Consider the following 17,309-nt stretch of genomic DNA (forward strand, 5'->3'; position numbering starts at 1 on the left):
TCTTCTGAGGGTCGGTATGGACTCGATGGGCTGACTGGTCTGCTTCCACACTGTAGGGATTCTATGAGTAGGAATAAATGGTTCGTTGTGAGGTCGGAAGTCTGTGACCGATGCGGTACTGTTCGGAGCAGTATTTGGTCCCCAACTGATCAGTCCATATCAATGGTTTGGAATTATCATCAAGAGCATTTGTAAATCGGACATTTATAAATCCTGGATTTCCTGTAATGACAATCAAAATGGTCTTGTATTTTAAGCCAGAATTTCTAAGGTATAAAATAAATAAAGAACTGATATTACGTTATTTCCAATGAAATTTTATTACAAAACTCCATAAAAACATAAATATTTTCTCACAGCTGGGTGAAAAATGTTTACAGTATTACTGCACAGAATTGCATAAAGTTTAAACCAACCAAGATACTTCAACAATTCTGATTATTTTAAACTGTGCATTTTTTTTTTGCAAAAGGCAAACATTTGAACAAATTTGCAAGATATTTGTAAATAAATTAGAACGTCTTCCTTAAAAAAATCTAATAATGTTGTACTTGAAAGCACCATTGTTAATTTAGTGGTACCATGAAGCTCAACAATAACAAAGTGAAAATATTACATTGAATGATAGTTTAAAATGACACCGAATAATGTGTATACCATTAAGGAGATGGAGACAATTAGAGTAGTGCACAGAAGGGATCTTCATTTTCTGTAAGGATGGTTACCAATGCTAAAAAGACCAGTTTGATAAATAAATAAAGCACCTTCAAATTTTGTTACGTTCTGACGTAATTATGATCTCCTTTCTCAAAATGGTTCATTTGTATCTGCTATTGCAGTTTTGACTATATGTTTTGAGAGCATAATTTAATAATAAACAGTTACATGCCCTTACTGGAGTCAAAAAGCACCATTGAATCACTTGAAGGCTAATGTTTCTTGAAAACAGTGGGTCATAGGGTTCACTACAATGGCAAAATAGCTACAGTAGTTTTAAATATAGCACAGTGTGTTTTATTTAATGGTCATCAATTTATTTAAATGAGGTAAATAAATGGGTTGAGAAAGTTCAATTCAGATTCTCCCACACTTTCCCCAACCCCCCCCCCGACTTTTGTTTACACAGTATTTTGAATGCCTTCTGGTTTTCAAAATCTTTGCTCAGTTCAGTTCACATAGCCAGATTGTGTAGGTCAATAACATATAACACCTCCTTTGAAAAACTGGTATATTTTTCAATCTTGCACTTAAGTACATGGTATTGTAGGTACATTGTTGATTGTTGCTTGCGGACCGAAACACTCAAATATGGGCAGTGCTGCAAAGGTTTTGCTGATCTGGTGATAGTAATATATGCAAGAAAAGCTCTCTTTTATCACATTGATTGACAGGTGGAATGCTGCTAGGTTTCACGTACAAGTCAGAACCTGATTAGTCTTTACCTCTTCAATCATCAGATGCAACCAAAATTACAATGTGCAGCTTCCTTATAAAGAAATTAATGCATTTTGTTCGTTTATTGGTTCTTCTATACATTTGACGTGGAGCACGACTTGCAACACTGCTGGCCGTAGAACTTATGACCGCAAACACCATGCTGGGGTACCAGGTAGCACCAGTTGAAATAATCTTTGCAAAAGACATCTTCATAATTGGACACGGGATGGAAGCATCAGGGAAAAGAGAAATAATACATTTACGTTATTTGTTGTTCCACCCTCGAATTCTCCCATTTTCTTTGCATAGTAAATTTCCTTTCGAAAGAAACTAAAATGCATTGAATCATGACAGCTTAAGCTGGAATCATTTCAGTGGCTATACCACTGCACACGATTATATATCCCATTTCCCCTTCATCAAAAATATACTTGCATTACTTTCCTCTTATAAATTTCCTTGTCAATTTCACTGTTCAATAGAAGACCTACCATAAGGCAAGGTAGCAATCAGGACGGGGAAAGGACCAAGTAAGAGATAATGACGAACAGTGAGAGATGGGAAGTAATTGAGAACACAGATGAGCAGTGGTCAATTACTCGCCCTGTTTTGAATGTGCAATCAGAGAAAGAAAAACTGTCCTGCACCTCCCGAATCAGCTTTCAGGCAAGTATATTTACACTTTTGGTCATGACCTCCAGTGACTATCACAGTTAGGCTAAATGGAGACCATGATTTTCTGAATCGCGCTGATCCGGTGCTGATTACAGTGCGATTCACCCAGGCAATATATTCCGAGACCCAATATACAACAGAGTGTTAGGTTCTGCTGAATTAGTCAGATTTCAAGAATTCATGCTGATTGAAACAGACCAAGAGTTCAAGACATAATTTCCATGGAAAGCATTTTGTAGATACTTGACAGTCAGATGTAGAGAGATGGGCAAAACACAGTTGATGCAGCTGGGTGAGGAAACTACTGTAGAATCTTCCATGTACAACCAATTCCTCCCACCCCCTCTACTAAATGTAAACAGGTTAGCTTGAAAGTATTATAAAAATGCTGTAAAAACTTGATCAGTGACTGGTTCACCAGCAGAGTTCCTGCATTCATGATGTGGCCATAATGCAGCATAAGTTATCTGGTCAGCTACCTTGAGGAAGAATGGGGCTGAATTTTATGAGATGCTAGATTCCCTGGCCCCAGCCCCAGGTAAAAAAAACGGGAGAAGCCCTGGTAGGGAGAACAGTGGGCTGCCCCAGAGACACCTCAATGACCAACTGATAGGCTGGAGGTCGGGTTTCTGCCCCTCAGAAGCAGAGGTCTGTGGGATCAATGCATTCAGTAGTGGGTTGGGGTTCAGGTGATAGAATGCAGATCTTGCTGGGCTCCTAGCTGGCAAGGATGTTTGGTGTTTGGAAGGTCAGTTGACAGCGGGGGGAAGAGAAGCTGTGGGGTGGCGGGGTGGGTGTGTGTGAACCATTGAATTGTTACGGCGCTAACGGAGGGCACTCGGTCTATTGTGCCACTAACCCGTGACAAGAAAACTGCCGCACTGACTACCTTCCATCGATTTCTCCCTGGATGAGGCCATTAGATGGGAAACAATTGTGCACTCAAGGGTCTCCGTTGGCTGGTGGTGACCTGACGTCTCAATGATTGTGGAAGCTGGGACAGGTGGTCAGGCAGTGGGCAAGCTGCCCTTTTGGATCCCGTGAGCGCCTACTCCTGCAACAGTCAAACATACTACTAGGAGTGGGGGGGATGTAAAATCCAGCCCATAATATCACGTCGTCAATCATAATGCCCTACCACACTCAAAGGCTGACACAGTGGTCTATTAGAATGATATATTTTAAAGAATACCTCCAAAATGTTAGTAGATAAAATTGTCACATCATTTCCACAGGAAAAGGATATTAAAATGCTTACTAGTGCAAAACGTTATTCACTTCTTACCTTTCTTTTCAGGCAGAGGACAGAAATTGGTATTGCAAGCTTCTGTAGCGAGAGGTTTTTGATGCAGTAGGCACCCTGAGGTAGGTCGGCCGTATGCAAGACACTGAACTGCACGGGCTCGCACCCCTCCTCCACAGCTAACAGAGCACTAAAATATTAAAAATTAAAATCATTTGCTGACTACATTTTAGCTCAGAAAGTGGAGCTTATTCACAACAGTGTTTGACATAACCTACTGAAACTTCAAGCTTAAAGCAATCACGCCACAATAAATGAACAGCAAGGAAAATACCTAATTAAAAACAGAATTAATCTTTAGTTTACTATTCACAATCACTGTTAGCAAACTACTATTATTCAAAAAGAAATCACAACTATATTCAAAATATTTATCCAAGAATAGTACTTCTGCATTGGAAAAGAACAGGCAGCAGGGGCTATTAATGAATCTCCAAATAAATGTGTTTAGAGGATGTAAATACATTTCTCATATAAGAACAAATTGTCCTCACCTGTGAGTACGAAATCTATTAATGTTGAAAGTTTTGACAATTATTAAGCAAAACCGAATCCACCTGCTCACACTAAAATCTACAGATCTGGAATAATATCTATCAAAGACAGAAGATAAACAGGACCTGCCTGTTTAGAGCTCGAAAATTAATCAGGGTTTGTGAGTAATTCATGCATGCAAGACAGAGCCTCCATTAAAGCAGCTTTTGGAGTCCCTGGAATGTGGAATCCAGAGTTTGAAACTAGACCAGTGAGATGCCTCTTTGTATCTGGTCCCCCAGACACCTTTGCTGGGAGGTTAGGCAACTTTTGGGATTGTGGGAAGTAGGCATGCTTGTGCAGAAGAAGTGCATTAATACGTTGTTTTAATTTGGTCATGGGATGTGGGCATGGTTTGTTAGACCAGCATTTATTACCTATCCATAACTGTTGAGAGAAAGTGGTGGTGAACTGCCTTCTAGAATCTTTTTTGGTCCTTGGGGTATCAGTACACCCACAGTGCTGTTAGGAAGACAGTTTCAAGAATTTCACCCATCAACTGTGCAAGGTACAATTAAGATGGTATATGGCTTGGAGGAGAATTGTTAGGGGATGACGTTCCCACATAGTAGCTGCCCTTGTACTTCTCAGTGGTAAATGTCACAGATTGGGAATGTGCCGTTATAGGAACATTGGTGAGTTACTGTCAGATATCTTATTGATGGTACATACAGTCCCCAGTATGCATCAAGGGGAAGTGGATGTGGTGCCAATCAGGCTGCTTTGTGCTTGATGGTGTCAAGCTTTTCAAGTGGTGCTGTTGCTGCATCTCACTAGGCATGTGGAGATTCCATCACATCCCTGACTTGTGACTTGCAGATGCAGACAGGAACTGGAAAGACAGGAGACGAGTTACTCATTATAGAATTCCTTAACTCTGACCTGTCCAGCTCAGTTTCTGGTCAATGGCAATCCGCAGGATTTTGATAGGTGGGAGTTCGGAGATGAGTTAGCCATTGTGTGTCAAGGGCAACGGTTGGATTCTCTCTTGTTGAAGACAAGCAGTGTCTGGCAAATATTGTGAGCCCGAGCCTGGATCATATCCAAGTTTTGCTGTTCATGGCCATGGCTGCTTCAGTTTCTGAAGAACGCTGAATGGTGCTGAGCATTATGCATTAATCAGAAAACATCCTACATCTAACTCGATGAAGGAAAGGTTGTCACTGATGTCGCAACTGGAGATAGTTGAGTGAAAGAAACCATCCAGAGGAAATCCTGGAATGATATCCTGGAATTGAGACGATTGATCAATAACCATGGCCAGTTTTCTTTTGTGCAAGATATGACTCAAACCAGCGAAGAGTTTCACCCTGAATGACATTGATTCTGTCTTTGCTAAGGATGCTTGATGCCACAGTCAGTCAAATATTGCTTTGAAGGCAAGGGAAGTCACTCTCATTTCATCTCTGGATTGAGCTCTTCTCTCTATTTAATACTGATTGGGACTGCAATACCTGTTAAGGAATGCTCAAAGCTGCCAAGAAACTGTCCAACAGAGTGTCCAGTGATTTAAAAAAAAGGTATTTCAATGTGGTGATAAAAAAAAATGTATGTTCTGTTGGCATAAATTATTACAGGATTGTAAAGCAAGACTGATTTCCGAAACATTTCCGTAACAGGATGCTATTTAAGGGAACAGCTCTAACTGCCTATAGAATGAAAATATTTGTTTCTTTAAGTGATAATTTGAAGGAATTTCAATGTATGAATATGTTTTATATCAATTAGAGCATTTTTTTCATTAATGCATCAACAATAGATAAATAACTCTCTTTTATAGTTGCATGCTTCCCATGGCTTGGCCACAGTAGATGTTAGATGATTTGCATGGAGAGAGAGGGGAAAAGGGTTGAGGGCATTGAATGTACACAGCTGGCATAGCAGCTACAAATGGTCATGTGTGTGACTGCAAGAAAAGGGTGTATGAGGGACTATGGGAATGGGTAGGCAGGCATAGTATGGCATGTTGATAGGAGGACCTATGGGTGATGGATAGATTGGCATTGGGCAAGTTATAAATTTTATCATTTCTGACCTTAACTATATAATTTCTCTCCAGTGGTAGAATAGTTTCTTTGAGCAATACTGACACACCTTTTTCCCTTTTCTCTTCCTTGAAGACCTTTCTGCCTTGAATATTAAATCTTCAAGCTTTTGAGAAGATTTGTAGCCCAGTTTGAGGTTCTGGGTGCAATTTTGCTTACTGAGCTGGAAGGTTCATTTTCAGATGTTTTTGTCACCATACTAGGTAACATCAGTAACCCTGCAATGAAGCACTGGTGTCATGTCCCACTTTCTGTTTACGTGTTTAGGTTTCCTTGGGTTGGTGATGTCATTTCCTGTAGTAATGTCATTTCCTGTTCTTATTCTCAGGATGTGCTAAATGGGATCCAAGTCAATTTGTTTGTTGATAGGAGTTCTGGTCGGAATGCAAAACTTCTAGGAATTCTCGTGTGTGTCTCTGTTTGGTTTATCCTAGAGTGGATGTGTCATCCCAATTGAAATGGTGTCATTCCCCATCTATATGTAAGGATACTAGTGGGTCATGTCTTTTTGTGGCTAGTTGATGCTCATGTATCCTTGAGGCTAGTTTTCTGCCTGTATGTCCAATGTAGTGTTTATTTCAGTTCTTGCAAGGTATTTTGTAAATAACGTTCATTTTGCTTGTTGTCTATATCAGGTCTTTTAAGTTCATTAGCTGCTGTTTTAGTGTGTTGGTGGGTTTGTGGGCTAACATGATGCCAAGGGGTCTGAGTAGTCTGGCAGTCATTTCTGAGATGTCTTTGATGAAGGGGAGAGCAGCTAGGGTTTCTGGACATGTTTTGTCTGCTTGTTCAGATTTGTTGCTAGAAATTCGCAGATTGTGTTCATTGGATACTCGTTCTTTTTGAATACACTGTATAGGTGATTTTCCTCTACTGTTTGTAGTTCCTCTGTGTTGTAGTTTGTGGTGGCTTATTGAAATAATGTTCTAATGCAGCTTTGTTGGTGGGTGTTGGGATGATTGCTTCTGTAGTTCAGTATTTGGTCCATAGATGTTGTTTTCCTGTAGAGCTGGTTTGAAGTTCCCTATTGGCTGTTCCCTCTACTGTGACATCTAGGAATGGCAGTTTGTTGTTGTTTTCCTCCTCTTCAGTGAATTTTAGGTTAGTAACAATATTATTTATGGTCTTGAAGGTTTCCTCTAATTTGTTTCATTTAATGATGATAAAGGTGTCATCCATGTAGTGGACCAAAGTTTGGGTTGGATGGCGGGCAAAGCTGTTTATTTGAGTCTCTGCATTACTGCCTCTGCTAAGAGCCCTGACATTGGAGATCCCATGGGTGTTCCGTTGGTTTGTCTGTAGGTTTTATTATTGAAAGTGAACTGGGTGGTAAGGCATAGGTCCACTAGCTTGACAATGCTGTCCTTGCTGATGAAGTTGGTGGTGTTTGGTTTGTTTAGTCAGTGTTTCTTTGGCCAGGTTGATGTTGATGGATGTGAACAGGGCTGTTACATCAAAGGAGACCTTTATTTCAGCCTTTTCTATCTTGGTGTCTTTGACGGTGTTCAGGAATTCTTGGGTGGAGTGAGTGGAATGGCATGAGTCTTCTACTAAGTGTCTTTAGCGTAGTTCCTTCACTAATCTGTACATTGGTGTTCCAGGTAGCGCGACTATGGGTCGGAGGGAGGCTCCAGGTATGTGAATTTTGGGTAATCCATAGAAGCATGTTGTGTTGGATCCATCTGGTTTCATTTTCTGGAAGTCAGTCTTGTTTAATTCTCCAGATTTCAGAAATTGATTTATTTCCAAGTCAGGATAGAGAGAGGCTTGAAGGGAAAATTGCAACTGATGGCATTCCCATGTATTTGCTGCCTTTGCCCTTCTCGATTGTACTGGTAAGGGTTAGGAAGATGTTGTCTAAAGATTCTTGTTGAGTTTTGGTAGTACATCTTGTTGATATTACACACTGAGTGTTAGTGGTTGAGGGAATAGATTTTCTGGAAGCTTTGCAAAAAAAAAGTGGCTGCTTTGTCCTGGATGGTGTCAATCTTCTTAGGAATTGTTGGTGTTGCACCTAACCAGGTAAATGGGAGTATTCCATCACATTGCTAAATTATATAAGGATCCACAAAAACCATAGAAAGCAAGCCCTGGTGCTAGATGTTCACTCCAACAGGGGCTAGAATCAGGGTGAAAAATGCTGCACATCTCTGAGGTGTAATCTTCTTCAGCCTTCCTGATCTTTTATAATTTTTATGTAGCCTTTCCATAGGTCATGAATACATAGTATAAAATGCACACATCTATTCTTAAGTTTGCATTCCCATTATGACGGCCACAGGGAAACTATTTCCTCTTACCCTTTCTTGTGAAAGTGTGGGCTTCTGTGTGCTGTTAAAAGGTCTCTTTTGACTCATCATGACCATAGGGGCATGTCTGCAGAGGACTGAGGAATATTCTTTCAGACAAAAGTAAAATGTTTTGACACCTTTAAATATCACTATGAGAGGCTATGTTGGAAGATGTAAATGTTTTTAATGCAAGCTTCATCAAGTGATTTGACCTATAAATGTAGGTTGATCATTATATTGACCAGCATTGTGTAACTGCACTGTCATGCATTATAGTACTTTTACATTTGTCATACATGTCAAAATTCATTAAAAATGCATTGTCACGTATGTGATAAGATGTTAAAGAAAAGCCTTACTTTGAAAATTGAAATCAAAGAAACCTCATCAACTGCTTCTCTCCACCTTTGGAATCACAGTGCAGAGAAACAGACCCTTCGGACCATCTAGGCCCTCGAGTTTTGGACTTCCCCACCTGAGGAAAACAGCTCTGGCTAGTCACCCTATCCATGCCCCTCATGATTTTATAAACCTCTACAAAGTCACCCCTCAGCCTCCAATGCTCCAGGGAAAACAAAGTCCCAACCTATTCCGCCTCTCCCGATAGCTGAAACCCTCCAAACCCTGCACCATCCTTGTAAATATTTTTTGTATTGTCTCAAGTTTAATAACATCCTTCCTATAACAAGGAGACCAGAATTGTAGATAAAATTCTAAAATGGCCTGAACAATATCCTATACAGCCACAATATGACATCCTAACTCAATACACTGACCAACGAAGTGCCAAATGTCTTCTTCACCACCCTGTATACCTGTGACTCCACTTCCAAGGAACTATGCACCTGCACCCCTATGTCCCTTTGTTTAGCAATACTCTCCAGGGCCCTACCATTAGCTGTACAAGTTTGCCTTACCAAAATGCAACACCTAACATTTATCTAAATTAAGCCATCTGCCACTCCTCAGTCCAGTGACCCATCTGATCAAGGCCGCATTGAACTCTGAGATAATCTTCTACACTGTCCATTGACAGGCACTTAGCTTTGAAATAGAAATGGAACACAATTTTGCTCTATCAGTTTCAGGCAATGTAAGCTTCTGTTTTGCCAACTGTAAACATCATGAATGCATGGCTGCATTTTAAAGCTTATGATGGCTTCAACTCTGCAAGTGGTCTATTGATCCAAGAATCAATGACACTTTTAAGAGGCTGTAATAAAATAATATACATATGGTGGTGAAATTTTCTTTGTCTGCAAGTCTACAAGTTGCTTAAAGGATGAATCACTTTTTACACTACAGTTTTTATTTGTTCTTTCCAGCATCAGTGATGATGTTTTTCAAATTCATTGTTTTATTACACTGCTAAATATTTATTTTTACAAGAATTATCATTGCTATTGCATGGCTCACGAGAATTATCCTATCGATTGTACTTGGAGAGCATGAAGATGGCATGGAGGTATGCAGAGAACGAGTGGTTTAGAAGGTCTTTGACTCTTGTTTGGAACTGGGCTGCTGTGTTGAAGAATGGAGGCCAGCCTGCGATCTGCATCTGCACCTATGCGCCCTCAGGCTCTCCATTAAACCTTGCAAAGTGCAGTGTGATGCAGCCTTCTCTGTTAAAAAGTCAAACATTGGAGACAAATTTGGTGTGCATTTCGGTAAGTGGACGTACGTGCAGAGAAGGTCTGCTTGAACCCACATAAAAGTCTTAGTCTGGTACATTCATAACTTAATCTTAGTTTTACAGCAGGGTATTTGCCGGGCAATAGTGCAACATTACAGGAAGAAACAACTTTTTAGTATTTGGGATTAGGCACTATGGAATGTCACTGAGTAAGTGGAACCATGATGTACAAAGCGCTTCACTGGTCCTCCAGCAATTTGGAATTGTACTCAATGTATTTGAATATAGTGAGCTAATGGGCCTTCCGGATCAAGAAATGGAACTAACCCCTGAATTTGATCAGCCCAAATACAGCATGACAGCATAAACAATGGACCGTTAGCTAGAAATGGATATTTTGTTCTTTTTGTTCAGTGTGATTACAGTCTTAATGTTGATCCTGATTATACATACCTGAACATTTACTGGTGCTGCTATGATTTTATTTGGGTTTAGTTGCCAATCGCTGCATTCTAATATGAGAGTGAAATCTGAATTATGGTACTGAAATAATTGATAGAGGCTACAATCCTTTTTGGAAAGGGCTGAACAAATGTTGAAGGCATCCTGAACACCCACGCAAAAATAGAGTAGCTGCAACATCCCCTTACCTGTGACCAAGGTGAGGCATACCAGCTTGCTAGTGCATTGCTGAAACCTCTTTCACTTGGTGGTTTTGGACATGCACTTAGAATGCATGTTCTTTCCAGCTCCAAGTTAGGTCTTGGCAAGTGATTACATCTTTTGTAAGCAAATTCTTTGTATTTTCCAGAGTTCTCTTTGTTTGCACACTTTAAATGTCTCTTCTGAATCCCTTTACCACAGGTTACAGAACACTGGAAAACATTGCAAAAATAACAAAAAGACATTTAGTTTTGATGAGATAACAAAAGCAATTAATGAGCACAGTGCATAATGTGGCGGATATGGATTTTTAAAAGGCATTTATAAAGAATCAGCAAAATATACACTGGACTTACGCATACAGGGCACAATTTCAAAATGTACAGATGCCACAAAACATGAAAGTTTTGTGAACTGTGAGGAGAATAGCGATAGATTTCAAGAGGATAATGACAGGCTGGTAGAACAGTTGGACAAATGACAGATCAAGCTTGATGCAGAAGAGTGTGAAGTGATACTTTTGAGGGTACAATTCTAAAGTGGGTGCAGGAACAGAAAGTGCACAGAGATATTTACACAAATCAATGAAGGTGGCAGGGCAGGTTGAAAAAAAGCAGTTAAAGAGTCAAACAGACTTTTGCTTCGCAAGTAGAAGCATAGATTATAAAAACAAGAAAGTTACGGTAAATCCCTATAAACCACTGGATTGGCCTCAACTGGAACCTTGCAGAAGGTTCTGGTTTGTATCCAATTCTGGACACTTCATCTTAAGAGATTTCATAGAAGTGGTTCCAAGGATGAGGAACTTAATTTTTATCAACATTTTGGAGAGGCCAGGGTTGTTTTTCTTAGAACCTGAGATGTGATGGAGCTGCTGACATCATATGGGTCTAGACACACACAAACAATTCACAATGGCATAGGGGTTAAGAACTGGACGATAGAGATTTTAATGACAAAAGAACCACAGGCAACTGGAGGAGAAGTGTGCTCAAATCTGGAAGGCACGACTAGAGTATAGTGGAAGATGATTCAGTTGTAGCTTTCAAAATAGAATCGTATAAGTACCCAAAGAGAATAAAACTGCAGGCTTATGGGAGACATACAGGCAATACAAGCTAAACTGCTGGCTTGATGGTTGAAATGGTTTCTTCTCTGCTTAAAGTATTCAATGGTTCTGTTAAACCACTGAAATTCTGAGGTCTGGAATGGTAAGTTAACAAATTTGAGACTGAATCATGTCATCGCAGCAAAATTCAACTTTGGCAGCAATGCAAACAGCAGTGAAAGAGCGACCTGTCATACACTCTGCCTCTTGTCCATTTTCAATGAGGTTCAATAGAAAGGAAAATAAAACAAGGTGTTTTAATGGGAAACTGATCCACTACTGTTTCTTAAGCGCTCCACAAATTTGTATTTCACCCCCCCCCCCTCCCCAGTTTTGTTTTTATTAAAAATGGAAAATACTGGAAATGCAGAGTAGGTTAATCAGCTTCTGTAAAGGTAAAATATAGCATAATAATTTATTGAGGATCTTCCAACACAACAGTTTGAACTTTATTCACTCAAAGTCTAAATCTAAACTGACAGAAATCTATGGGGTCGTGTGAGCTGTAATCTACACATATGCCTCTGGCAGATAACACTCTTTTTCAGAAATGCAGATTTGTTAAGGTTTTGTTTTGCTAATTTCCAGCATTTCTACGCCCCACACTTGGAACATTTGTTGGAGAAATGGACAAGAACATCAGCACACTTGATGAACCGGGCATCTCATTTCCCACCTCCTATCTTGAAGCTTTTATTTCATAGCTTCTTCATCAGCTTCATGATTAAACAAGCTTTCCTAATGTAGTGCTATTTCTTTTGAATTTTGTTCTTAATGGGTTGGTTTCATGCAGCCAATCATGGTGGCTTGGCTCAAGAGAATTACTCTTCGGGTGCTGGGAAAAAAAAATCCCCAAATAGAGTTGAAGCGGTTGATGCAGGAATCCTATGAGCAAGATATCACTAGGTCTCATTGATGAACTAGTTGATACACATTATCCCTGAGCTCATCACACTTCAATTCAAAGACGTCTCACATTCTTGAAAGCTTGCCCAGACAAACCTGCGACCTATCAGCTTGGTAGGTGGAGGGGATGCCTCTTCCAATCATCTAATCTGAACCCAATCTAGTGATCTGCTGTTGGGGAAGAAGAGGTGCAGTGTCTCAGTTCTGGCCCTCACTTCATCCTGCGACCTCCCCATTCCAAAATCAGTGTCCTGAAGTCTGTGGTCCCTTTCGTAACCTGGGCTACAAATGGGTGCAATAATGCCAGCTGCCACTCTCCAGCTGTCAGGATGAGGTGGTCCTGGTCTTTGACTGGCAGCTCTCGTCAGGGAGACTTCTGCCACTGGAGCCCTCCATCACCAGCAGGACCCGATGTTGGCCAATTAAGTGCCTGAAGAATACTTGATCCTGTCACACCTCTCCCCAATGGAATTGATGAAGAGGTAACAAGTAGGTTAGACCAGGGAAACCCAGTGGATGTTATCTACCTAGACTTCCAAAAGGCCTTTGATAAGGTGCCTCACGGGAGGCTGTTATGTAAGGTGAGGGCCCATAGTGTTTGAGGTGAGCTACTGGCATGGATTGAGGATTGGCTGTCTGACAGAAGGTAGAGAGTTGGGATAAAAGGCTCTTTTTTGGATTGGCAGCCGGTGACAAATGGTGTCCTGCAGAGTTCAATATTGGGGCCGCAGCTGTTCACTTTATATATTAATGATCTGGATGAAGGGACATTCTGGCAAAGTTTGCTGATGATATGAAGTTAGGTGGACAGGTAGGTAGTACTGAGGAGGTGGGGAGGCTGCAGAAAGATTTAGACAGTTTAGGAGAGTGGTCCAGGAAGTGGCTGATGAAATCAACATGAACAAATGCGAGGTCTTGCACTTTGGGAAAAAGAATACAGGCTTGGACTATTTTCCAAACAGTGAGATGATTCATAAAGCTAAAGTACAAAAGGATTTTGGAGTGCTAGTCCAGGATTCTCTAAAGGTTAACTTGTAGGTTGAGTCCGTGATTAAGAAAGTGAATGTAAAGTTGTGGTTTATCTCAAGAGGGTTGGAATATAAAAGCAGTGATGTGCTTCTGAGACTTTAAAAATCTTTAATTAGACCTCATTTAGAATACTGTGTCCAATTTTGAACCCCACACCTCAGGAAGGACATACTGGCACTGGAGTGTGTCCAGCAGAGATTCACATGGATAATCTAGGCCTAACAATATGATGAACGGCTGAGGTTCCTGGGTTTGTATTCATTAGAGTTTAGAAGGTTGAGGGACGATCGAATAGAAACTTAAAAGATAATGCATGGTGTAGAAACTGTTGATGCTGGGAAGTTGTTTCCGTTAGGCAGGAAGACTATGACCCATGGGCACAGCCTTAGAATTAAAGGGGGTCAATTTAGAACAGAAACGAGGAGATATTTCTTCAGCCAGAGAGTGGTGGGCCTGTGGAATTCATTGCCATGGAGCGCAGTGAAGGCTGGGATGTTAAATGTCTTCAAGGCAGAGATTGATAAATTCTTGATCTTGCAAGGGATTAAGCGCTATAGGAAGAGTGTAGGTAAGTGGAGTTGAAATGCCCATCAGCCATGATTACACAGCGGAGTGGACTCGATGGGACGAATGACCTTACTTCCACCCCTATATCTTTATGGTCTTATGATGCTGTCCAGTGGGTGAGATCTCTATTAGCCTGATGTAATTGCAGTCTGTATGTGTGAATGTGTTAGCAATGCATGTGAAGAAACATGTGCAATCAAGATTGCCTGTAGGTATTCAACATCCTTTTTTCCTATTCATTGACTTCAATGAAGTCCTGGGTTGGTTTTCATCGCCAAAAGAATTTGAGGTCCTGACTTGTCAGCAGGGCCATGCATAGCTAACCTATACTGCATTATTGTAGCATGACTTCTATCATTTTCCAATATGTGAGATCTTGCTGATGTTGGAAGACCTGTCAACATCACTGTTTCAATTAGAGATTCCATTCATTGGAGGTCTTACATGTTTTATTGATTCTGCTTTAATATTTTTGGTTACCTGTTATTTCCGGTTATTATTTGATCGATAAATTCCTGTTGACTTTGAAAACTAAACTGGTTACTGTACCTCGGCCCATGTGGATATAAACCACTGCATTTTGCGATGTTTATGACAGCGTTTCAACAAGCAGGTTTCCTGGGTTTTAGGTTTTTCTTTGGCCTTGCAAGCACTTCCATGTAGGATCTGAGATCTGGGAGTCGGATTTGTACTCTTGCAAACAACAGTCCTCTTTTTCCACCCTTTTCCACATGTTCGGGAACACTACAGACAAACAATAACGAACAATAACTGGTTATTTCAGCTTAAGTATCATACTATTCTGGCTTAAATTCTATTTTTTTCCAATTAACCTGCATTATATTGTCAACTTGATCATGTTTTATTAAAAATAATTTGAAGTTGCTTCAGTCATCACTACTGTAAAAACTACTCATCACCATCATGAATTTTGTCGGTTGATTTAATGAATGTGTGTTCTTGATACAATGATAGCATCTACTCTTTAAAGTCAATTATATATCAAAAGATTTGCACTGGTTAATTTTATACATTCAATGCAAAACCCATTTTCTGGGAATGAGAAACAGTAGAGATAAACAGAAACTATCTGGCTATACTGGTGATCTTAGAATCTTAAAACCTCTACAGTGTGGAAACAGACCCTTCAGCTCAACAAGTCCACACTGACCCTCCAAAGAGTATCAAACCCATTACTCTATATTTACCCCATGATTAATGCATCTAACCTACACATCCTGAAAATTATGGACAATTTAGCATGGCCAATTCACCTAAACTGTTCATCTTTGGACTATGGGAGGAAACCGGAGCACCCGTAAGAAACCCACATAGACACGGGGAGAATATGCAAACATAGACAGTCCCCTGAGGCTGGAATCGAACCTGGGTCACTGGCACTGTGAGGCAGCAATGCTAACCACTGAGCCACCATGCCATCCCCTTGTGATGTTTGTGGTCAGCCGAACAAGTGAAACCTGGTTCAACTTTAGACTAATGGGTAAACCAATCAATATCAAAGCTTTCCCATAACAGAAGGGAAAAAAAAACAATTTTAATATCACAGTATCATAATTCACATCTCAAGTGAACTGTGGGTTAATTGTCTCTTGTAAGACTAATCTTCCTAGTAAAGTTAACACTTAATGACTGTTGTCTAAGCAATAACATGAAAATAACTTAATGAAGCTACTTATTAATTCTATGAAGTGTAGATGCTGACATTTGAAGAATGGCTCAAATTAATGCCCAGAAAACTGTGCAATGGGATATAAAAGCAAATTTATCAATTTGACATTCAAACTCTTCTTACTTGAAAACTCTATTAACTTCCAAGTTTGTGGCAATCAAGAGTTAATAGTTAGTGAGGTGTAACTGGTGCCTAACTTAGGGTGTTAACTGCTATGGCTGACTAGGTCCAGCCAAGGTGTTGGTACCAGGGTATATGTTAAAGGGATATATCGATGGAACAAACCATATGGCATGTCGGAGTGTGGAAGAGATCATTTGGACTGTGTGGGAAGGAGGTGCTCAATGATTCAAGCCAAAATCAACTGTAAATATAAATAATGCATTGCCATTCAATTCCTTATCATGGGAACAGCACAGTGCTTCACGTGTGTGTGTGTGTGTCTATGTCTGTTTGTTTGTGTGTGTTTGTGTGAGAAGTGTCTATAGCTGCTCAGGGTTCCTGAGTTTGAGGGGTGGCTGGAATCATTGCAGGGTACAGGGAAGGCTCTGAATTTCCTGAACTGCATAATCACCCACAACTGCAGAGAGCTCAAGAGAATATGTTGTTGACCATACGATGACGCAGCAACCTCCTGGGAGTTGGGCAATCACAATGTGGTTTTTCAATGTTGAATGCAATTGAGGATGATGAGGCTTGGAGGGGCCACAGGATACAGCATATCCACAAATACTGTGGAGACAATTACTGCTTGGGGACTGCACTGCATAATATAGTCAGGCAGTAGCCACTGAGGATTTGATTGTGAAAGGCACAGGACGGGCATTTCATCATTTGGGATAGTTCAGCTTCATGTACTGCTTTCCTAGTTTCAGGATAAACTCTATCACTGAAAGGTTAGTGAATATTTTGAAGATGAAGGCACAGGACGGGCATTTCATCATTTGGGATAGTTCAGCTTCATGTACTGCTTTCCTAGTTTCAGGATAAACTCTATCACTGAAAGGTTAGTGAATATTTTGAAGATGAAAAGGAACAGCAAGAACTCATGGACATTATGGGGTAAACAAAAATCATATAGGGATAGGGTTGCAGTCCTGAACAGAGTTTCACGAGAGAGGAGGAACTTAAAAAGTAGGATTTTAAAGTCAGCAATACCAGTATCAGGATTGTTCACACACAGCCTTGTGCTAGATTGTTGGATAGAGCAACTAGTACAGTGGCTGAAGAATTGGTGCAGGAAGTTGGGCTTCAGAAAACGGGCACTGAGACTAGTTCTGGGGCCTGTTCAAGGTCAAAAGCTTGTATCTCAACAGAACTGGGACCAATGTCTTTGGAGGGAGGTAAATTAGTACAGTGTGGGAGAATTTGAACTAATTTGGAGATGGAAGGATGCCAGGATGAAACACTTGTGAGAAGGCAGAAAGT

General features: G+C 40.4%; 1 protein-coding gene across 1 annotated transcript in view; it reads right to left on the bottom strand.

Annotated features, from left to right (window-relative positions):
* Positions 1 to 311: 311 nt before the first annotated feature.
* Positions 312 to 17,309, bottom strand: part of adamts16 (ADAM metallopeptidase with thrombospondin type 1 motif, 16) — a 249,585-nt gene continuing 232,587 nt past the window's right edge. The window contains exons 20-23 of the mRNA XM_087986819.1: positions 14,741 to 14,935; positions 10,569 to 10,793; positions 3,398 to 3,545; positions 312 to 1,644 (exon numbers count right to left, since the gene is read on the bottom strand). Of these exons, the coding sequence (XP_087842945.1) occupies positions 1,529 to 1,644; positions 3,398 to 3,545; positions 10,569 to 10,793; positions 14,741 to 14,935 (684 nt within the window). The 3' untranslated portion in view covers positions 312 to 1,528. The remainder of the gene's footprint in view (positions 1,645 to 3,397; positions 3,546 to 10,568; positions 10,794 to 14,740; positions 14,936 to 17,309) is intronic.

Source organism: Chiloscyllium plagiosum, unplaced genomic scaffold (genome assembly GCF_037043375.1).
Source record: "Chiloscyllium plagiosum isolate Xiang-an unplaced genomic scaffold, Cpla_swu_hap1 HiC_scaffold_5, whole genome shotgun sequence".
Taxonomy (NCBI): domain Eukaryota; kingdom Metazoa; phylum Chordata; class Chondrichthyes; order Orectolobiformes; family Hemiscylliidae; genus Chiloscyllium; species Chiloscyllium plagiosum.